This window comes from Cavia porcellus, unplaced genomic scaffold (genome assembly GCF_034190915.1).
Source record: "Cavia porcellus strain 051 isolate PalLab524CR breed Dunkin Hartley unplaced genomic scaffold, mCavPor4.1 scaffold_10, whole genome shotgun sequence".
NCBI lineage: Eukaryota > Metazoa > Chordata > Mammalia > Rodentia > Caviidae > Cavia > Cavia porcellus.
Genome location: NW_026947493.1, coordinates 43,554,834 through 43,578,734, shown reverse-complemented (window position 1 = coordinate 43,578,734; position 23,901 = coordinate 43,554,834). Strand labels below are relative to the sequence as shown.

Genomic DNA, 23,901 nt, shown 5'->3' with positions numbered 1-23,901 from the left:
GGAGATTAAGAAAACAATAAAATAAGTCTTAAGTGTCATAAAACCAAAACTTAAAAAGTTATTTTCTAATTAAGTCAAAGAATACTGAGTATAGAAGGAGTATCACATGCATCGGTACTTCAATTAATTTCTTAATTTAAAGTCTATACCATGTGTCAAACACAAGATACATTAATACCTCCCAATCCTCCACTTTTAGTCAAAACGTTCTAATCTCTGTCCTTATTCTGCCAATAATCTGATTAGCACCTCTACTTAATATTTTCATAAGCCCCTTAAATTTAACAAGTTCCACTCAAAACCTTCTAAACCAACTGTCCCTCTTAGTTTTCTGCTAGTAGCCCCAATAATGGAGGTACAGTATCTCATAACTTTGAGGTTCACCCTCTCTTCCTCAATTACAGTGAGGCTCCCTTCCTTTTTATTCTAAACACCATTAATCTTGGTTAGTTCCTCTCTGTACTTCACCTAAACTGTAGCAATAACCTCCTAACTTCACTTCCCAGTTACCTTCTCCCTACTCAGTACATCAAATACATTTAAGGAAGATTAACCATTTTAAAATGCAACACTAATCATACTAGCAGTAAAAAACTTGGTTACTTTAATCCTACCAGGAAAAAAACCTCTCACCTTGATATCACTTATGTAAAAGTTGATTAAAACTTTTGGATCCAGAGAAGATCATTATTGTATAAACTAGGGGCAAAAAATAAATTCTCAATCTAGATACACATGATTGGAATGCCACATAAGTCACAGAATTTCAAAATCAGAAATTTGTCTACAGCCTTAATTACTGGTCTCCCAACCATACTGGGTTGAGTTTGCCCATTAAGCACAGATGTCAGGAACTGTGAAGTTCCCAGAGGAGTGCCATGACTGAAATTAAGGTTAGTAACAGTATTTTAAAGTCAAAGTAGGCTTCCATTCCACTTCCAATCATGACAGGTTAACAACCAAAAGATTTAACCTCCCACTGTGAATAACTAGAAAATTAGGAAAAACATACAAAAACTTATTGGACATTTGGCAATAAGCAGCACAGCACTGTATCACTTGATAGAAACAAAATAAAGTGAATCCTACAATCATTCTAGTTTTTGCCAAATGTAATTTTGAGACCACATGCACAGGGAAAGAAAATTGAACTCAAGTGAATAAAGAACACTGAGCTAAAGTGAATGAAGAACTGGGGGAGGGCATATGGCTCAGTGGTAGAGCAAAGGCTTAGCATGTGCGAGTCCCTAGGTTTGATTTCCAGCATCACAGGAAAATGGATGTCTCACATAAGAGAAACCATGTGACATTTAAGCTTGTGTTTCTGCTTTATTTCACTTAACATTGTGATTTCAAGGTACATCTATTTCCCTACAAATGACTCAAATTTATCTTTCTTTAGAGTAGAGTAATACTTCACTCTGTGTAAACACCACATTATTCACTCATCTGCTGATGGACACACAGGCTGCTCCCAAGATTTAGATATTATGAACTATGCTGCTTATGTATAAACATGGGTATGCACATATCATTATAATGTGATGTCTTTAACTCTTTCAGGAAGATACCTAGAAGGGGATGAGACGGTCAAATACACCCATCTAGTTTCAGTTTTTTAAGGAATTTCCCCACTGATTTCCATAGTGGTTATATAGTTTACATTTCCACCAACAGTGTGGAAGGGTTCCTTTTCCCCGCAGTCTTTTCAGCATTTGTTATTTGATTTCTTGATGATGGTCACTCTTTCAGGAGCAAGGTGAAACACCAGTGTTGTTATAATCTGCATTTCTCTAAAAGATACCTTCATTTCACGTGTCCATACTGCGAATGAGTCTTTTGGCAAGTGTCTAATTTTTTAGACTTCTTTATAAATTCTAGGTAATAGTCCTCTGAGTAATGGCTGGCAAAATATTTTTCCAATTTTGTAAGTTGTCTTTTTACTGTTGGTTGTTTCTTTCACTATGAAGAGATTTTTTTATTTGACCCTATTTATTGATTCTCAGAACTATTTCCTCTGTAGCCAGGGTTCTTCTGTTCAAAGTCTTTAACAATGCCTTTGACTTCAAGCATCTGACCTATATTATCTGTCAGCAGGTTAAGTGGTTCTGTTTTAACATTTAGTTTTTTAATCCATTTTTGTTTTAGTTTAGTAGATCGTGTGAGATATAGTTCCAATTTCAATCTTCTGCGTGTGGACAGTCAGTTTTCCAAACACCACTGGTTAAAGAGGCTATCTTCACTCCAGTGTGTTTTTTGGCCCCTTTGTCAAAGATCATAGTTGAAAATGCTTGGCATTGTTTCTGTGTGCTCTGTTCTGTTCTGCTAATCCTTATGTCTGTTTTTGTGCCAGTATCATGTTGTTTTTATCAAATTTGCTTAGCAATTTAACTTCAGGTTCAGGATTATGATGCCTCCCAGTTTGATCTTTTTACCCAATGGTGCTTTTGCTATTCTGCTTCTCTTCGGGCTTCACATGAAATTTAGAACTGCTTTCTCCAATTAGGTTTTTTAAAAAATGAAATTTTGATCGGGAATGCATCAAATATCAGTTTGGAAGTATGGTCATTTTGACTACATTGGTTCTAACCATCCAGGAACAGGGGAATGTAACTTTGTGGCAAATACACTCATTTAATAAACATTATGCATATTTGGACATGAACGTAGAAGATGAAGAAGAAGAATAGCGGGGCTGTGGATTTAGCTCAGCGGCATAAGCGCCTGCCTTGGAAGCAGGCAGTTGTGAGTTCAAACCCCGGTACCAGTAAAAAAAAAAAAAAAAAAAAAAGGAAGACAAAAAAAAAAAGAAGAAGAAGAATAGCAGCCAATAATGGAAACATGATAAAACATAAGCGTACAGAATTGAGAAGCCAGGTTTGGTGGCACATGCCTATAATCCCAGCACTTGGGAGGCTGAGGCAGGAGGATCACTGCAAGTTCAAGGCCAGCCTGGACTACATAGTGAGTTCAGTCCAACCTGAAGTACATTGCGAGATTCTGTCTCAAAAGAAAAAAAAAAAAAAAAAACTGAGAAATGTACAACTTTTAATAAGAGATATTAATTTCAGTGATTTCTCTGTTGTATAAATTATTTGAAGCAAATGGTATACTTGAAATAATAGAAGAAACAAACATGCATGCCATACATAGTTTTGTGTGTGTGTGTGTGTGTGTGTCTTTTTGAGACAGGGTCTTATTATGCAGTCCAGGCTGGTCTTGAGCTCACTTTGTAGCCCAGGCTTGTCTCGAACTCGTGACAATCTTCCTGTCTCAGCCTACCAAGTGCTAGGATTACAGGCATGCACCACTACACCCAGCTACAATGGGGTTTTAGTTAAAAAAAAAAAAAAAGAAAACATCTCAGCAATGTTGGGAATCTGTCACAATTAATGAGATGAAAAATTTTATAGGTATATTACTAATTATGAAGGTAGTACCATTACTAGAAGTAGATTATATGAGTCTGAAAATAACATGTATGCCAGCGGACATATAAAGAATGCCATGCAAGAAGATTACTTTTTGAATTGTTTACATTTCTCTGACAACATCATATCTAGAACCCAGAATCTCCTAAGTTTTTAAAAATCATGGAAGAAATTATTAGTACATACAAGGATGCAATAAAGCCTGGAAAAATGTAACAGTGTATGAAATTATGAAACTATAGAGAGGATATTTGCATTTTTGCTAACATATCAAAGGAAAATGGCACAAATACAGGAAAAAACTACATAAAATACTTGCCCAGTAGTTACACCTATGAATATGTCTATACTAGAAAAAGTGCAAACCCTTTGATGAATGAGCATTCTGACAATGTTGTTTTAAAATTAATTAATGGCTTATCATTTGAATACCACACATTATATGCATATAGTTATTATTCTAATATATCCCCAGTATAAGAATTTATAAGGAAAGAAACATTTGGCACTCTACAGCCAAATGGAAACTTTTTATCAGTACATGCAAAGACAAAGCAAAGTAGGGAACAAAATCATAAACTTTGAAAATTGTTAGGCTGTGTGTGGTTGTGCACTGTTGTAGACCAGTATGAAGCAGCTCTGAGCAGGATTTTAAAATTAACTAATTGGCTTCCTATATTTATCTCTGAGTCCGTCCTAGGTCTAGGCCCCTTGTCTGCTGATGGGAGCTGATTTGATCACTGGTCCTGGCTAAGGCCTGTAGTAGCCTGTGAGGCCAAAGATACCTCAAAGGGCACAATAAGGCCACAGCTGTGGACACTTGGCTCAAACATCAATTAAGCAGATAGAGACTGCAGCTGCAGGAATTACACCTACTGTTTCACTTCTACCATGTCTTCATGATAAGACAGTTACACTGTCTTATTGACATGATTCATTACTTGGAGACATCCTTGAAGTGACTCCCAAGGACCTGCTCACTGCCTGTGCTTTCCTCAGTTTCCACACCCTTTGTTGTTAGACCTAATAAAAATGGGCAGTCCAGGGAAGTCCCTGTATTAGCCTTCAGAGTCTCGAGCTTAACTGAAAGGTTGTTGACCCTCCTAGAGCCCTAAAATCATACACCATTTGTCTCACTTTGTGTAAGCTTTAGCCATACACTCATTTAGGAGATTGGGGATCTAGGTCAGGACCTGATAGTGCACTGCTATAATCCCAGCACTAGGAAGGCTGAGGCAAGAAGATTGTTTCAAGTTCAAGACCAGCTTGGTCTACAAAGGGAGCCAAAGGTCAGCCTGAACTGCATAGCAAGACCCTGTCTCAAAAAGATAAATTGTTCTGGTATAAAGTTTGCCAAATGGACTGATAAAAGAACTCTTTGTATGTTAACAATTTATAAAGATCATACATGTGCATTAATTAGAGGAAAATCTGATATCTTTGATTACAACAATGCAAAGAAAGTGCATCCCTAAGCTATTTAGCGTTAATATTATACAGACCTATACAGTCCATATTAAATGTTCAGCATGGCACCTTTCATACTGTAAGCACTGATAAATATTTTCTACAATTAGTAAAAGTAGTACTATAACAGAATTTTCATTAAAGATCTTTCATAGAATACTGCAAAAGTATAATCATATGGAAATTCTTTACATACCAAAAAGCATCCCTGCAAAAGGACTACAGATTTCTCTATTAGATTTGGATGGTTCATTGTCTTGAGCACTAAAAAAAAGAGAATATTGATTAATATCTAGACAATTTTCAGGAAGCAAAAGAGTAAAAGTAATATGGGTTACTGCCTTTCACAGTACTACAGACAATACAAAATGCACATATTTTTTAAAATTTTATTAGTGCACGTGTATAGTACATATTTACATTCTTTATGGGAAGTTGGTACATGTATGGAACACATCTTAATTCCTTTTTTCATCTCCGTTCCCTTCCTTCCCTCTCCTGCCTACCCATCTTTTTGATCCCCTTGCATTTGTATCTATCTAAATATATTTAGGTATTATATATGTGTGTGTATATACATATATATAATCATGGCTTTTTTTTCTTTACAGAGCAAAATATCAATGTATTCAGGCTCTATAAAAAGATAACCTTTTAGCTGGGTGTGGTGGCATATGCCTGTAATTCTAGTCCTTGGAGGCTAAGGCAGGAGGACTACAAATTTAAGGACAGCCTGGGGTACACTGAGAGTTCCAGGTCAATCTGACCTTAGAACGACACTATAAATAAAATGTTTCTTTAACCTACTTCACTGGTTCTATAGATTAAAAAAAAATCTTTTTCATAAGAATGGGTATCTAGTAACAAAAATGGATAAATACCTATAATCCTAAAAGAGAAACTATAAACATTGCACATACTTAGAAAAGATCATTTCTTTAAAAATAAAAATAAAAAATAAAAAACCTTCCTTGAAGACAGAAATAAGGGGAAAATAATAATTCCCTCAATGAAAATGTAATTGTGTTTAAAAACACAATAAACTGTTTTTGCAAGTATTCTTTTATGTAGTACATTCCTTTAGACAACTTCAATACATGACAAAAATCAAAAATAACTTTATTGTACTATACATTAGAATGATCTAGCCTTATATATGACACAAGCATCAAAATTAAAAAGTTATGAAGTTATTTCCTATCTTCCCAAAGACAGAAACATATATGAGCACTAACTTCTAAAGGAAACATAAAAAATTATCTATTCAATAAACTTAAAATCAAGTTTTACAAGAAAAATTCACACTGCAGGAATATTTTCAGCTTATTTTCAGTCAAAGTGCATGACTATGATTCCCAAGATATTTTAAACAGATATGCTCTCTATTAAAATAGAAGTCTATCTCCATTTCTAACAAATTTATATACTTTATGATAGAGACCTACTCAGAACATGTTGCACAGACTTTATAACCAAAAACTTAGTTCTTCAAAATAATGCTGTAAAGTACTATAAATTCACATTTACTGCCTCTTTGCCACTTTCTTTTTCACTTTAATTCTTTTCTCATTAGGTAGGAAGGCTATCAAAATGCTAACCTTTCTACGTTTTCAAGGAGCCAGTTTCACGTAGGTGCTGTTTCAGTGTAGTGACTGAAGGGCAGAATTTATATCACATACTATACCTTTCATTTCCAGCAAATGAAATTCGTGTGTTTGACTGTTCTCTGATATCACCATCATTCTCCATAGAAGGCACATCCCCTGGTCTTTTCCTACGCATTATCTTACAGAGCATATTCCACTTACAGTGGACCTTCTCATTTTAACATTTGATGTTGGAAACGTTAAAGGGGAACAGAGTGTTATAATGAAGTTGTACTGTAAATATATTATAAAATTAATACAAATGAGATTTGTTTCAAGTATGATCTGCTAGTTAAAAACAGACACTAACAGTTTAGGTTTGGCTTGGCTTGGGCTTGACTTGGGGTCAAGGGGATGAGGTGGGATTAGGGTGGGCTTGATTTGCAGGCCTGGGGAATTGCATACACTAGGAAGGACCTACACACCCTGCCCCTATTAGTACGTTTTAAAAGCAGATTATCATAAATTATTTCAGTATAATTTCTGAAAAATTTTTATTTCAAATTACAGACTTGGAACATTTTTAAAGTTAAAGCAAGTTAAGGTAGACTTTTTATTATTCACTTAAAAAGTGAATAACTGAGCAATTCCTGCATGCTAAGTACTACTCTGGGCACTGTATATTCACAGTCATTGTACTTCTGAAGACAACAGTCAAAACTCAAAATGGGACTTTTTAAAGTTAAAATTCATAAATTTGGGGAAATATTTAACTGTATATACAAATAGTGTAGCAATCATACCAATACATTAAAAATAGAAAACCACAACATTTATGAACACATATATAACATGAAAGAACAAATGTTAACAAAAGCTGAATAGAGAACATGAACAAACAGGTCAATTTGTGGAGTCAGATATGATCAGTTCTCTTTACTTTCAAGTACACAAATGAAAAGAGTATTTTTTTTAATTTCTTCTTTAAAAATCTTTTTAGGAAACAATAATGGAACAATTTTTTTTTTTTTCTTTTTGATACAGGGGCTCTCTATGCACTTCAGGCTGGCCTTGAGCTCACTATGTAGCCTAGGCTGGTCTTGAACTCACAATGATCCTCCTGCCTCAGCCTCCCGAGTGCTGGGATTACAGGCATGAGCCACTATGCCCAGCTGTGAAACAATTTTTAAATTAACATCATCTTTTTCCATTTGGCAAACACTGATTTTTTCATTTAATTTCTCATACCTCAAAAATGAATATAACTTTCCTTATACCAATACATGTCCAAGAAAACCAGCATTTTATAAGTCTTATTTTCTGTTTTTGTGGTGTTTTTGTTTTTGTTTCTTATCGGTACCAGGGATCGAACTCATGACCACAGTTGCAAGGCAGGCACTATGCCGCTGAGCTAAATCCCCAGCCCCAAGTCTTATTTTCTTATGAGGCTGTTTAGTTAACAACTAGAGTGCCTTACTTAAGAGAATAGAAATATGCTTGTTAAACTACTGTTATAGTTTAGTCTAAATGTTTCCCCAAAGCCTCATACACTCACTTTCGGAGTGGGGCTTTCGGGAGATGACTAAAACATGAGTATGTGAAACTCATCACTGGATGAGTTCACTGATGGGCTTACAGCTTGGTGGGACATGGAGAGGTGAAGCCTGGCAGAAATAGGTGGGTTACTAGGTGCAGGGCCCAAAAGGGTATATATCCTTTCATCCTTGCTGTTTCTGGCCTACCTTGGAGCCATCAACTGTGGGCTGAAAACTATAAACTGAGCCAAAATAAACTTTTCCTTCTTAAAGAGTTGTAGGTGTCAAGTCCTGTGTCTCAGCATCAAGAAAGTAACTAAGACAGCTACTCACTGACATTTTTAGATGACTTTCCCTATCAAATTACTAAAACTGAAATTTAATTTTAATAGAAAAGGAACTTTTCATTCTGATAGAACTAGTATATAACATTTTCTTTACTTGTTTCCATCACACTACTATCAAAATCATCTGTGGAGAAAAAAACTATTTGGATTTTAACATGAATAATTTAATATTTGGGGATAATATTCAAATGGCTTCCACATCTAAAACAGAGCTCTCAATGGGCCATTTTAAAAAGAACTTTGAATTTACTTCAATTTACCAAAAGAATATCTGATTTCACGTAAAGTCCAGTTACTGTCTTTTAAACTGAACCATCAGTTTTAGGGCCATTTCCTATGTCCACATCTGAAAGCACAGGTAAATGTAAACTCAAACTTATAAATGTCAATGGCAGGCAACCAAGATTAGTTATACTGAATCTATAAGATTTACCAGAGCAGGCAGAGCTTTTCTATCATTAGACAAACCTCCTTGTACAGACAGCCATGGCTAGTAGTTAGGAACAAAGATTTTAGAAGAGCTCCCATCATTCCGATAACTAGTATGAGTGGCTCACTATTGCTAAGCTATTGGTCCAAATAATACAGTCCATGTTAAAATGCCTTAAGGGAATCTGGAACTTTAGTAAATGACCAGCCCAAACCTTGGACACTGAATCTAAATGAGCAAACATTTCCTCATGTGGTCAATAATTCAATAGTAAAAGTTAAGCATCTCCTGTGTGACTTCTCTGGGAGAAGATCTGAAAAGCTTGTGTTTCCTTTCCTTCTGATTTTGTCCCAGGCACCTTTTTCCTTTGCTGATTTGGCTTTCTATCTTTCTGATGCAATACATCAGCCATGACTACAACTATACACATAGCCATGATTAAAATTATACACAAATCCTAAAAGTCATCCCAGAGAATCATCAAACCTAGGAGTGATCTTGGGAATCCATGACCCAACACAAAAAAGTAAACACACTTATGTGACAAAGAGGTAGCCATATCAATGAAAATTTAAAGCACAGTAATTTAAAGTTATAAAGTTTTTAAAGCATAACTTGGAATTCTAGAAATAAAGGCCATTTATTAGACATACAAAACATGTTTATAAAATTTACCAAAAAAAATGTTACCAAAGAGCTTATGGCTTCCTACATTTTCAATTAAGTTGTCTAAAGACAATATTTGGATTTACAATTCTAGCTTATCTTTGTGACAGCTATCCAAAAGCATACACATTCTAAATGTGTACCAGCATATAAAAATAATGCTCTTCAGCATATAGATAAGAAAGCAAGCACTAAATGCCCAAGAAGTCATTTTCAAAGTTCATTCTAAATTTAAGAAATATAACACATTATTTTACTTGTGTATAAAAGCAAGGTCTCAGCTAAACTCTATAGTAAAACCACAAAGATTTCCCAATAAAGAGTCCATATAAAAGACATTCTAACTTATACTATTTACCAAAGAAAAAGAGTCATTAACAAGATTATAAAATCCACCTGTCACAGATAATGATAACAAAATCAACATACAAGAAATATTTAGTCAAGAAAAATAATAGAAACCAGGTGTGGTGGCACACACCCATAATCCTAGCACTTAGTAGGCTGAGGCAGGAGGATCACTGCGAATTTGAGGCCATCTCAGGCTGCAAAATGAGTTCAAGGCCAGCCAGAAGTACATAATGAAACTCTGTCTCAAAAAGACCAAAAAAAAAAAAAAATCCCCAGATATTTGCATTTCATTAAAATGCCAAGTGGGCATGATGGCCCACACCTGTCATCCATCATTAAGGAAGCTGTGGCAGGAAGATTGCCTCAAGTTTGAGGTCAGCCTGGGCTACAGTCAGTTCACAATCAACTTACACTGCAAGACCCTGGGTCAAAAACATAAAAAATATAAAAAATAAAAATAAAAATATCATTAATACTGTTGCCCTCAGAGCCTATAAATCTACTGGTTTTATTTAACAAATCATGAAATGTTAAGGCTTTATGAAGCTCCTTTTGAGCTATGAAACAACTAATTATTGTGTTTATCTTTGTTAAGAACTACTATTAACAAATAGATTCCATACATATTTTTAAAGTTATTAATGTAAAACATTAAAAAAGGAAGAGAAAGTTAAAAACCAATTATAGTTTGTACAGAAATCTTATTCTCTACTAAAAATGTCATTATAATTTTATAGAATTTCCTCCATTTACTAAATGTCCTTTCAATAAAGTAGCATTCCCCAAGCTTCCATCTAATAAATTTAGCATTTAATCGTTCTTACCTAGCCTTTAGGTTCACACTAACAACCTTTCCAACCATTGTAAGATTACTCCTTAATAATTTACAGGACTAATGTATTCACTAAGTGTCTAAGAACAATATGACCCCAATCAAAGTCCAGAGACCCAGTATAGGTCCAGTTTGTTCCTGGGAAGTCCTTTCTGTTTAGTTATTAAGAACTTAAGAGCTAGAACATCAAATTAAAACAATTCTTATGACCCAAAAACAAATTTTATATATATATATAATGACTTTAAATACACAGTAGTAACCGCCCCAAACCATTGGGTTTTGGCAAAAAAAGCAGACTTCATAAAAACTTTTTTTCCTTTGAATACAAATTAGATTACAACTGAGGGAATAAAATAGCTACAGAATGATTTCCCTTTTTCTCCTTTACTGTTTTTTTTAAAAAATAGCAGTATTTAGTTAACACTCTCAGAACCCAGGTACTAACTCAAAAAACTATTTACCTTAAAAGTTAATGCATCAATTTTGTTTAAAATTTCTTCAAAAATATAGCAAGTAAACTGGGTCTGGTGCTGAAGGAATGTCTATAATCCCAGCACTGTGGAGGCTGAGGTCATGAGTTGAGAAGCCAGCCTCAGCTGTATAGTGGATTCAGGGATAGCCTCAAATACATAGTGAGACTCTGTCTCAAAAACTCAAGAAAGAAAAAAGAAAACAAAAGTAAAGCTTTCATCCATTTAATTTAAATAGGAATAAAACAATTTCTAAATGACACTGAATCTTTTCCTTTTTTCCTTAATAAGTCATCCTGCTTCAGAAGTAAATTTATAACATTTACAATATCAATAATAGAACATTATAAAAATAAAATTTTACCATATGTTAGTCCTATATTGATATAGCACATTGGAAGGAAGAGTCCAATTTCTCCTTACTTAAAAGAAACCATCTAATTGATAAAACAGTAGCTGTATCACTTTGCCCTCATATCAAAAATTTCTCTCTTCTAAATGAATTCTGCTATTAAGGGTACTACTGTTATAAAAGTTAAAGAAAAACTCTGAAATGTTTTTCTAATTCTGAAATGTTTTCTTTACTTTTAGTTCTAGAACTGAAATTTTAACACCAGTGTTTTCTATTTTCAACTCAAGTAACTTTAAAGTGAGGAGGAGCCAGGGATATAGCTCAGCGGCACAGCACCTGCCTGGCAAGCACGAGGTCTTAAGTTCAAATCCCAGTACCATAAAAAAATTTTTAAAAATAAAGTGAGGAAAACAATTTTTAAAATGGCCTATCCAAAGATAAATGAAAACTATTAAAAGAACAAAAAGTAACACCAAGTTAGGTAACTTAAATTCTAGTAAGATATTTCTCTCTACTTATATCTTTTACATTAAGCTTAGGAGTGTCTTACACTTAAGTAAACACTACATCTATGTGACTAACAGAGATTTCCAACTTCAGAAAGATTACTATTTCAGATTTGTATTAAATGACTACTAATTATAAACAGCAAATACCAATATTTAAGTAAATTGGAAGTCCTAAGCACATTAATCATATAGAAAAAACTCCAGCATTTTCATGCTAAAAACTTTTTACTTAACATTACATGTTATAATAAAATATAAGGCTAACATAAATTTCTGAAGCTCACATTAATAAACAATAGGATGACTGCTTAAAAACAAGACTAAATTTCAAAGGATCACAAGGCATACTACTACATTCAAAGGTTCCTAAAACAGGGGCTGGGGATTTAGCTCAGTGGCATAAGCACCTGCCTTGCAAGCAGGTGGTCGTGAGTTCAAGCCCGGTACTAATTAAAAAAAAAAAAAATTCCTAAAACATTGTAAATTTTACTCAACTTACTAGCATATAAAAACAAAGTGCTAAGCACCTTGTTAATTATGTAAAAATATTGCCAGCAATTCATGATATGAGTTTAAAAAATATTTCTTGAGGAAAACTTTCACTTTCCCATCTTCAAATAAATATACTGTTGTACATTAAAAAGTTTACAATGTAATTAGAAGTCAATGTAAAATAAAGCATAGAATTTATCAGAGACTGACTTAGGAAGGAGGGGGAACAGAGAAAAAGAAAAACAAAGAAAATTAATTTTGTAATTATGTCCAGAGTTTTAGTTTTAGTAGTAGTAAAAATGAATATGACAACAAAATAAGATCTCTTTGTAGTGGTTAATTATAAATATTATCACCAATATAATCATTCAAAGGAAATTAAAAGCATCTGAAAATCCAATAAAAATGTAATGTTATTTCACTTAAGACAAATGTTCAATCAGTAACTTGAAAATGTTTATATTGATAATTAGAATATATAGCCATTAAAGGAATAAACTATTTTCAGTTAAAAAAAACTATTGGACTGATTTTAAACTGCCCCCTTTTCCCCTATATTTTAACATCTAAATAGGGATGTCCATCAACCTGGTTTTAAGTCATGTAACTGCACAGAAGAGTTCTTTTTCCCTTGCCAATGACTTGAGACACTCAATTGACACTGATTCTTGTAGGGGTATTTTGGGCACTACTGGCAGCATGAATTCAGACCATGAACCTGTGCACTGGTTTACACTGTAAATTTCCGGGGAAGACTTTAGTTTTTTTACTCTCTTTTCAGTGCCAAGCTTAAGATATTGAAATTTCCTGTTTTGACCGGTTTGCAGTGCTAGAGAATCAACCCAGAACTTCGTATTGAACTATATCCCCAGTCTTTATTTTTAATTTTGGGATAGGATCTTACTAAGTCACTAAGTTGCCCAGGCTGTGCTCAAACTTCCAATCTTCCTGCCTCACCATGCCTAGCTTCAATTTAAATTTCTGTCCCTTTCTGTGGGAAAGTTTATTTCCATTTATTTTCATGTGAAAGGTACAGCTTCCAGGTTTTCAGCTTTATAATAGAGTCCTCATCTTGAGTGTTCATTTTTTTGCCCCTAGTGGCCCATAAAATAACAGTGCTTTATAAAACTGATAGTCTCTTAGAACTATATGATAAATCAAATACAACTGCCCTACCTAATATATTGATAAAGACTAACACAATATTAATAAGAAAATAAAAATCAAAGTGGTAGATACCTGTCATTTTTATATACTCTCAAAAGTCTTCTATCAAAATCACTTTCATATCTAAACCTTTCATCCATTTCTTCACTTACTTCACGATCTTTGTCTGGTTTACAATACTGTCTATCAAAAACAGGATCTTCATCAAATCTGTAAAATCTTCTTTCTGAAACACCAGCCTTGCTGGCAAACCTTTGATGTTTTGTATTGGAAATACCCACTTCCTCATTGGTTTTTTTAGTGATTCTTTTATTCCTTAATTCAATTTCATCATCCAGCTGTCGGTATCTGTCCTCTTCTAGTCGCCTTCGGTTTAGAAGCTCTTCATAGGTCTCTGAAGGAGTTAAGACATACCTCCTGGGATCTTCTGAATTTGTGCAAGATGTTTGTATTTGTGGAGGTAAATCAGATTTAACTTGACTAACAGGATGCTTATTTCTTTGACTCTTGGGCTGTTCAATTAAAAAATAAAAGAGAAAAAAATCGATGAGATACTATTTCTTAAAATATAAGTAAAGCCTTAGAACTCTCATCTTTGACATTTAAGCGCCTATAAGAAATATTTATTCTTCAGAAAAAAAATGCAAGCAAAAATTACCTTGCAATAAAACATCAAATATTAATAAACACACAACACGAAAATGAATAAGTGTCTATAAAACTAGAAAACAAGCAGCCAGGTGTGGTTGTGCATAGCTGTAATCCCAGCACTCGAGAGTGTAAGGCAAGAAAATTGTTGCAAGTTCAAGACCAGCCTGAGCTACAAAGTGAGCTCAGGCTGAACTGCAGTTTGAACTGCATAGCAAGATTCTGTCTCAAAAAGATCAAAAAAAAAAAAAAGACAAATCCAAATTCCTATCCCAGGAGATACTAGACATATCTTTGCAGTTAAATATTACTTCAAAATATTTCAAGATAAATTCTTCCTCAACATAAAGAGCATAGACAGTGATAATGTTTTGGCTCTGATAACACAAACCATCCTAAAATTTGAGAAACAGATAGAAATTGTCAACATAAAAAATCACTTAAAGCTAAAAACAAAATTTATTTCATAAAACTGACCTCTAAAATTGAATTTCTTCAGTGAAACTGCATTTTTAAAAATAAGGTAAGTTCTTCAGCATTAGATAAAAAAATTTCCAAAATAAAATTGAATGTCCTGTGCTTGGTTTAATTTTTTAAATTTTTACACATGAAATCCAAGTAATTTATCCAAAATAGGAAAAGCTTTTCAAAATAGTGTGAAATATTCAGCCTATGATATTAAAACATTAAAACCAAAACTTACCTCAGTGCTCTTTTCTACCTGTTTGAACTTTTCACTGGATTCTTCCTTACCCCTGAGAAACTGATTATATTCTTTGTTTCGTTCAAGTTTCAACCTTTCCTTAAAACAAAAACCAAAAAGCAACCTTAATTCCAACTTCAGGAAAAATTATTTTAATACTGAATCAGAATTATACAAATCAAATTTCTTACCCAGAATCAAGGCTTACTAAAAATTTCAAGGCTATAAATCATTCAAGGAACAGGAACAAAAGGAAAAGGTCTGACCATCATTCTAGCTCCTCAAATCTCTCTGTCACATGAGAACATGTTATGTTTTGGCCCATTAACACATGAGATCTCTATTACAAAACATTTCCCTTTTTTATAGTGATTACAGAAATTAGATGACATTTTGCAAAGAACCATTCTCCATAAATCAACAAATTCCAGATTTCTTCACCAAAAGCAATCCTAAACAGATACATCCTGCCCATTAGCATTCAGAGATGTATCTCTTCTATTAGTAAATATAACTGTTTGTAAGAAAGTCTATCCTTAGCACATTTCCAAAAACATGATAGTTAACATTCTTTCTCAAGGACAACTCCTCTTTCCCTCCCGATTCTCCAACCCAGCTCCAAAACACCTGCTGCCCAGATTTCCTTCCAACGATTAATTGACTCACTATATTTTAAATATAAAAAGGTAAAAGTACAAAAACACTAAAATATCATAATATAAATGATCTATTAATACACAAATATTACCTTAGGAAATATTCTTAATTTCTTAATACTGTTGATGTCACTGAAACAAAGTAATCTAAAGAGTATTAATGAAATAAGGACTATTTTTTTAAAACTTACTATCCTTTTTGTTTTATGTACTAATCTACCTTGGAAATTGAGTCTACCCAAGGGGTAGATAGTGTTTTATTGCCATCACCTCTAAGAAATATGAGAAGCATACATTCAAAGAACCCCAACCCTTACCCTCATAAAAGCTCACTATACTCTCACATCTATGGTTCATTTGATAACTGTGTCTATAGCATAAACTTTACAGTTCAGAAACCATTGCTAAAAAAATAAATTCCAAATATTCAATTTGAGTATAAGCATATAACAAAAGAATCCACATATCAAAGAAATATATCATCACATGATTATATGTTTAAAAAACTTCTAAACAGTACAACTAGAGACTTCATCGATTTTGTAAAAAATAAACATACTCTACTATGGGAAAATAATGTAACCTGTTTGCATTTAAACAGAAATAGAATTTTGATGTCTCAGAAAACTTACTACCCACCTACCTTGGCAGATAACCTCTCACCAATAGGAAGTGAAACTCCCAGAGTAGATGGATCTGTTTCCCCCGTGGATAGAAAATTTTTCTGTATATATACACACATTAAAAAAAATATATTACCTAACTGCATTTTAAAATGTTCTATTAGTATGTCTTTATATTTAATTTTAAACTATTAACGTATACAGAGCAAAAGAATAAAATGAAAATGAAGACGGAAACCGTAAATCTATAGACTCCACACCAAAAGTTATTAGAAAAAAAGAAAATTCTTTTCCGAATAACCACCTCCTCCTAAAGGGACGCTCAGTCTTTCAAATCTGAGATATAAATACTGGATTCAAGATGATTCAAGTAAGTATAATAAAAGGGAAGCTTCTCCAAATTATATTCCTCTTCTAAGCACATATTTTTCATTCTCTTTGTTCCTAAGGCAAAATTTAAACTTCCTCACAAATACCCTTTTGGATTGCTACAAGTTTTGGCTACTGTTATGGCTTGTATCTAGCTGTCCCCACAAAGCTTCATGCACTTACAGGTGGGCCTTTCAGAGGTAGCTGGATCAAGAGTATATGAATATGTATTAAGATTGTGATAGGTAAGTTCGTAAATTGACTGGTTTAGCATAGCTCTAGATACAGATAATAGATTGGTGCAAGCACGGTAGAAATCAGTGTGGAGACTGCTCAAAAAAACCAAAACTAGAGGTTCCATTTGACCCAGCTATTCCTCTTCTTGGTATCTTTCCAAAAGAATTAAAACATCGTACAACAATATATGCACACCCATGTTTATAGCAGCACAATTTGTAATAGCTAGATCTTGGAAACAACCTAAATGCCCATCAATAGGTGAATGGATAAAGAAGATACGGTTTTATCATACAATGAAGTACTGCTCTGCCATAAAGAAGGATAAAGTTGAGACCTTTCTAGGTAAACATATGCACCTTGAGACCATACTCTTAAGTGAAATGAATCAGACAGACATGTTTAAATATTGCATTCTGGTTTGACAAACCTAAAGGGCAAATAATGATCAAAATATATAATAGATATTGGGAAATAGAAAATGTTCAAATGGTAAGCAGAACAAGGGAGGGAGGAGGAAGGAAGGAGGAAAGGAAGGAAGGGGGAAGAAAAAAATGGAGGAAGAAATGGAAACAAAGCCTTTATAAATATGGGGGAAGAGGGGTTAAGGGGTTAAAGGCAGGAAAGGGGCTTGGAGGAAAAAGAAGAATCAAGATACATCATGTATAGGTACAAATTTCCTATGATGAATGTATATTTAAAATGTACCAATAAAGTTAATTTTTAAAAAGAAAGCACAGTGATTAATGGTTTCATTAAATCTGAATTTATATATCAATAGTGCTATAAAAGCCAATTTGAAAATTGGTTGCATTGGGGCTGGGGATTTAGCTCAGTGGCACAAGCGCCTTCCTTGCAAATGTGCGGTCGTGAGTTCGATAGCTGGTACCAATAAAAAGACAAATAAATAAATAAATAAACTGGTTGCATAAAACTTCAAGCTTCTTTGCCAAAGGAAACAGGACACACAACTAGCTGCTTAAGTCAGTTTACCCCCTTTAGATCAACTATAAACCTAATGCTTTGTGCAGAGCAATGAATGCAAACACACACACACATTCAGAATTATAATTAGAAAGATGGTTACAAATCTTTACTCCTTCACTGGCACTTTATCTTCAACACAGGTCTTGGATAACATTTGAATTTTTTCAATAAAATGGAAAAATAAACAATAAAGACAAGATTTTTTTTCCAAAAAGTTTAATTTTAGTCAATTCCCCATTCATTCAAAAAATATTGAGTGTTTACTATGTGTCTATACTATTTGATACATTTGGGGTTCATCAGTATGTCAGAAAATCATAACTGCCATGACAAAAAAAAAAAACAAAAGGAAAATTACAGATAATGTAGGCTTCTAGGGAATAAGAGTGGCAAGAACAGAAATCAAGAGTTCCTTTTCAGACATGTTTAGATGTTCATAACACATAAGCCATCAATTAGATTTCTAAGTAAAAACACCAAATAGGCAGTCAAATAGAAAACGTGAGGTTCAATACAAACAAGTCTGGGCTGGAGACAATAATTTGCTGATTCAATCAAAAAAGGGTTTCTCTGGGAATATATGTTTTCTGCATTGTTAGATGATCAAGCAGCCTTTATTCTGAAAACCAGAAACCTGATTGTTCTAAAGCTTTTCTAGGAAAAATTAGAAGATTTTAGTTCTTTAATTTAAACATGCACATAATCTAGCCAGGCATGGTGGTGTACACCTTCAATCCCACATTCTGGAGCCTGAGGCAGAATTACTGCGAGTTCAACACCAGCTTAGGCTACCTACTGAGTTCAAGACCAGCCTAAACTACATGATGAGATTCTGTCTCAAACACCAAATAAGAAAAGAAAGATATAATCTAAAAGTCTGGAAGCCACAAGAGCTCAAGAATGATACCTAGAAACCTAGAATCTACAAGAAGCTAATTTCTCATTTCCAGGGTAACTTTCTTTATCTCTTGCTTTCCTTCCAACTTGTACCTTTTTAAATACCATCCAAAATTTTCTCTTTTGTTTTAAAGAAATAATTGCTCCTCTATCACAATTATATCCTTGGTAATTCATCATCAAAAAATTCTTTCACATTCCTTTAACGACTTGTGTTCGGCTCTCTTTCACTTTCATAAAGGCAACTTATATCTTTTTATACCCTCTTGATGTGATTATAGCCATTTTGTCTACCAGATAACCCTAGCATAAATCCCAAGATCTACCAAAGTATTTTAAGATATTAACTGAGCTTGTCGTGCCAGTCACTGATACTAGCACTGTCTAAACTGATATTAGAACTGTTTTTTAACTGCCACTGGATATGTTAATCTTTTTTTAGAAAGACTAGATATACTCAACTTGACCATGGTCCATCTTTATCTAGCTTAGCAAATAAATTCCTTCTTCCTGCTAAGGGTGTAGGGATCCTCCGTCTTTTTGTTGCCTAAGACATACCATGCTTTTGTATATGTCTAATAAGCTGTACTTTCTCCAAATCTAGGTATGGCTTTTGCTTCAACTTTTCAGTACCTTCTATCTTTAGCAGCTATTTCTTACAATCTGGGTCTGCATTTTTCTGAAATACCTGCCACAATTATTCTTTCCTTGTCCCCTAATCTTACACTGTCCAGTAATATAAAATTTACAAATGAAAATAGCAGATATGTGGTAGCAGAGGAAAAAGCTATACTGAAGAAAATATCACTTGATAAGGAGAGGAAGGGAACTGGAAGACAATGAGGTAACAACCCTACGACGTCAATATGGGATGTGCAAGATGTGCCATGCTAAGAAACTTGAACTTCTATCTTGACATCCGTGAGGAGACACTGATAGATTTCAATCAGTTAGGAGTTGAGCATAGGATCCATACCTGGTTGATCTTCATGTAAGTGTTTAAAAAATGTTAACTGAGAGGTGACTGAATGTGCGAACTTCTTTTTAAAAAGTTTTGTAACACTATTAAGCTATTTCTCTTTGTTTTCCAATACAAACTTACAAATATGGTCCACAGATTTTAGTGCAAAAATATACAGTAAATATAGTTACACAGTTAAAAACATTTACAAGTATCTTGACTGTTCTATTATTTATTAATTTTATTATGATTTAAGATTTAGGAAACAATACTAGCATGCTGAAAACACACAATAGCTGCGAACATTTACAAAAATGCACAAGAAAGCAACAAATACAAAAGCAAAGTGAGAATCTAAAGTAATGATTTTATTAATGGATAGTATAATGTAGACTGTCATGTGACACCACTCAATCTCAAAATCACAAGTGAAGATATGATTCTAACTGACTTCAATCATAGAAATGTAAATGATTGCAGGCTACTATATCTTTTGAACTAAAGGAGAACATTTTGCAGGCAACCCTACCTTTCTCTTTGCTTGTGTAATGCCCTATAGTCAAGAGAAACAAAGTACAGATAAAATGTATTCAGTCAAGGCCCATTATCTCTGTGTACAAATCACAAAAAATAGAGACTATTTGTGCATTTAAACAAACATTATAAAGCAGGTAAAAAACTAAAAGATATCTTAGTATGACTAGAAATACCCCCGAATGTTTAAAATTTTTATATGAACTACAAAGTATATTACATTATCATTACATTATTATATTATTATAATTACATTATAACACATGTAATTTTTAAAATATACCTAAAATAAAGAATGAAATGAAATAATCATAAATCTAAAATGTTACTAGTTAACAAACATTTTAATACATGGCTTGGGAGAGCCGAAGCATGGGAAGTCATAATTAAACCATAATAACTACAAAAAAAAATGAACAACCAGAATTAACAAACTCCTTTAAATTAGAACCCACTTCCCTACTCCAAAGCTCAAGAGTCTCTCAGTCACCACTTTTCTTTCTTTTTCTAAGTGTTGGGAATGGAATCCAGGATCTCACACAAGCTGAGTACACTCTGTACCAATAGGTTAGACTGCCCAAAACAGCCTATAATTCTATAGCATGAGTTGTCAGCACCTTTTCTCTATCAATGTCACATATATCATTTAACTTTATATTACTTTGCTGGATATCACAGAAAAATAAACACACATGACAAACTTTACAAAAGCTGATTTAGGAGGCTGGGGATTTAGCTCAGTGGTATAAGCGCCTGCCTGGCAAGCATGAGGTTGTGAGTTTGATCCCTGGTACCAGGGGGAAAAAAAGCAGATTTAGGAGATGAACTCTGAAGCATAAGACTCAATTCATTAATAACTCAGCCCATTACCTGAGTAAGATAGCGTCTATAATCTTGCCGCAATTCTTCTTTTAATTTATGTTTCTTCCGTTCGTAGTCTTCTCCAAGTGGTAAACTTAACCCATAATCAATTCCTACCAAAAAAAAAAAAATTTTTTTAAATCAGAGTGCTCATTTTCAAATCAATTCCAAGGACATTCTGTCTCCTGTATTGTAATAAGAAACATAGTTATGTTGATTCTAAATCAGGAAAGTTTTTTATTTAAATGTGTCGATAGTGAAAAATATTCCTACTCTTAAATTCTAGTAACCCTGTTCTTCTGTCCACAACAATCAACACTACTACATTTCTTCCTTGTCCAGATTTTTCTATGCATCTTATATTTATTATTCATGCATTCATATGTGTGCTGTATTTCCACTTCATCTGGTTTAAGTAGTTCTTCATTGTTTAGCATCTTGTATTTTCAAGGGCAACAAAATTAAATCAAAGAAAAGCTAATTTCTTTCACTTTTTGACAATTTTACTTTTTAAATTTCTATAAAAAATAAATATCTGTAAAATTTTAATGTGTTTTTCAGTCTGGAAAGATTAATATGATTTTTAGCAAAGAGTATCTTTGCTGTTTCTGAGAAAAAATCCATAGGGCCATATGTTGCTTAGGAAGAATTTCCAAGTGAATTTTAAAGTTAAGCTTTAAAATTTCAATTTTACATAACTGGATGTTAAATATTTTATTGTGGCAAAAGACTCAAATTAAATTTACCATTTTAACCACATTTTAAGCATATAATTCATTGACACTAAGTACATGTATTTGTAATGTTATACAATCACTATCACTATCTACTTCTGAAGCAGTAACTTTGTCCCTGAAAGTACAATCTTACAAACTCCTGTTCCCATAATATCCTGTTATGCCCGCGTAAGGCCACCAAGATACAAAACTGTCACAGCTTGACAAATTGCCTCTGTTTTCCTTCTGTGCCTATACATTTCATGCCAAACACCAACTCCCTGGACCAAAAGTATAAAACCTGGAATCCGTCCTTTGTCCTTTGTTCAGCCATTTTAGGTATGTCGGCTGGGCAGGTATACACCTAAAACCAGAACAAAATTCTCCTGGTTTCCATTTGCTTTCTCCTGTCTCTCAAATTCTATAACACTTCCAGAATTTTTTCAGTGTCCTAAACAGAAACTCGGTAAACAGATGTTAATTGTTGAAAACTTTGAATTTTCAGTAGGATGTCCTTATATATTCAAAATTAAATTTAAAATTAAAAATTAAACTGCATTTTGGGATGATAATAATAGCAATGACCGTATAATTCATAAACTAAAAGCCATTTAGTTATATACTTTATGACAAACTATGATATTTACATATAGTTGCTAAAAATCAACTTACTACTCACAAATAATTAGCAGCACATTTTTTATCAAGAACCAGATATCAGATGAATAGTCCTGAGAAGACTCAGCTTCTCAGGACAAAGCTACTTTCCTTTTGTAGTCCTACTATATACGTAGCACACAACTTAGTATTAAAAATATTTCTAAGCGCAATTAAAATTTTAAAATACTAAAAGCACTACAGATAAATTTTGACTATAGTGTATAAACTACTGTGAAAATCACCATCTTTGTCCTTTAGCCCTCATAATGCAACCAAATGATGGGAACTTATGCATGTGTAACATCACTGTTTTATTACATCACTGGAATTTTTCAGGGAAAAAAACCCAAAGAAATATAAACATAGATAGCAGCTTTTATGGAATGCTAAACCCCACTTTCCATTATAAACATTCTAGAATTCTCCTGATAAAAACTTCTGGCCTACTTAACTTCTTTGTGATAGGTGATACGTACAATAGATGATTCCTTAGGAACACCCCTCACATATGTTCCCAACCATCTTCCACATGCTCATCGTCCTAGAAAGGAATGCTCCCCTCACAAAGGAATCTAAATCTTATTTTTAAAAATACAGAAGTTAACCCTAAGGAGAGAAACAATTTTGATTCACATGTTCAGAATAGAGTATCATGTTATGGAACTAAACCACAAGGTCCATGAAGGTAAGGCTCATGCACTATTCAATTTTATAGTATCTGGCACATACTCTGTAACCAAGAAATGTTATTGAATAACATATGAATATATAAGTGAATCCCTGAGCAAAGAGAAAGAATGAGAAAAGAAAAGAACACTGTTCTTGGTATTTCATTTCTACTTTTAAAGATCTGACTACATAGGCAGGAGGTATAACAACTAGTTACCAAGGTTACATGTCAAGTTAGACAGGTCACAATGGATACTCCATTGTGCCAAGGAAAAGATGATAGGACTACAAGGATGATACCTCCCAACAGACTCAGCTTCTCAGGACGAAAACAAGCAATCTGCAGGTATTTTGTTTGGCTTTTACAGTATGTACTGGGGATTGAAGCCAGGACCCTTGCACTAAGCTACACTTCTAGTTCTTTTTAATTTTTCTGCTTTTGAGATAGTATCTCACTAAATTACTAAGTTGCCCAGGCTGGGCTTGAATTTGAGATCCTCCTATCTCAGTCTCTCAGAGTGCTGAAATTAGAGGGATGTGCTACCACACTCAGCAACTTACAGCTTTCTGAAAAGTAATGTGTTTAAGGTAGTTTTTACCACTGCTTTTCAATTCTGCTTAATGGCTTTATGTGTGAAAGTGGAATGAAAATTATGATTCATGTTCATTTATAAACTGCTGTTAATATTAAGTTTAATTTTATTTATCAAAAGTATTTAGTTTTTACTGGTGATTCAAATAG

General features: G+C 33.6%; 1 protein-coding gene across 19 annotated transcripts in view; it reads right to left on the bottom strand.

Moving 5' to 3' along the window:
- The window catches only part of Cspp1 (centrosome and spindle pole associated protein 1), a 109,470-nt gene that overhangs the window by 64,034 nt on the left and 21,535 nt on the right, over nt 1–23,901 (bottom strand). For 17 of the 19 annotated variants that reach the window (XM_013143843.3, XM_063257417.1, XM_013143847.3 and 14 more), the window contains 6 exons: nt 21,124–21,227; nt 20,249–20,272; nt 16,289–16,369; nt 14,990–15,088; nt 13,711–14,150; nt 5,095–5,162 (listed from right to left, as the gene is read on the bottom strand). In XM_013143843.3, the coding sequence (XP_012999297.1) occupies nt 5,095–5,162; nt 13,711–14,150; nt 14,990–15,088; nt 16,289–16,369; nt 20,249–20,272; nt 21,124–21,227 (816 nt within the window). Of the gene's footprint in view, nt 1–5,094; nt 5,163–6,582; nt 6,682–13,710; nt 14,151–14,989; nt 15,089–16,288; nt 16,370–20,248; nt 20,273–21,123; nt 21,228–23,901 lie in introns of all 19 variants that reach the window. The other 2 variants (XM_063257422.1, XM_023561769.2) reach the window with 2 other exon arrangements.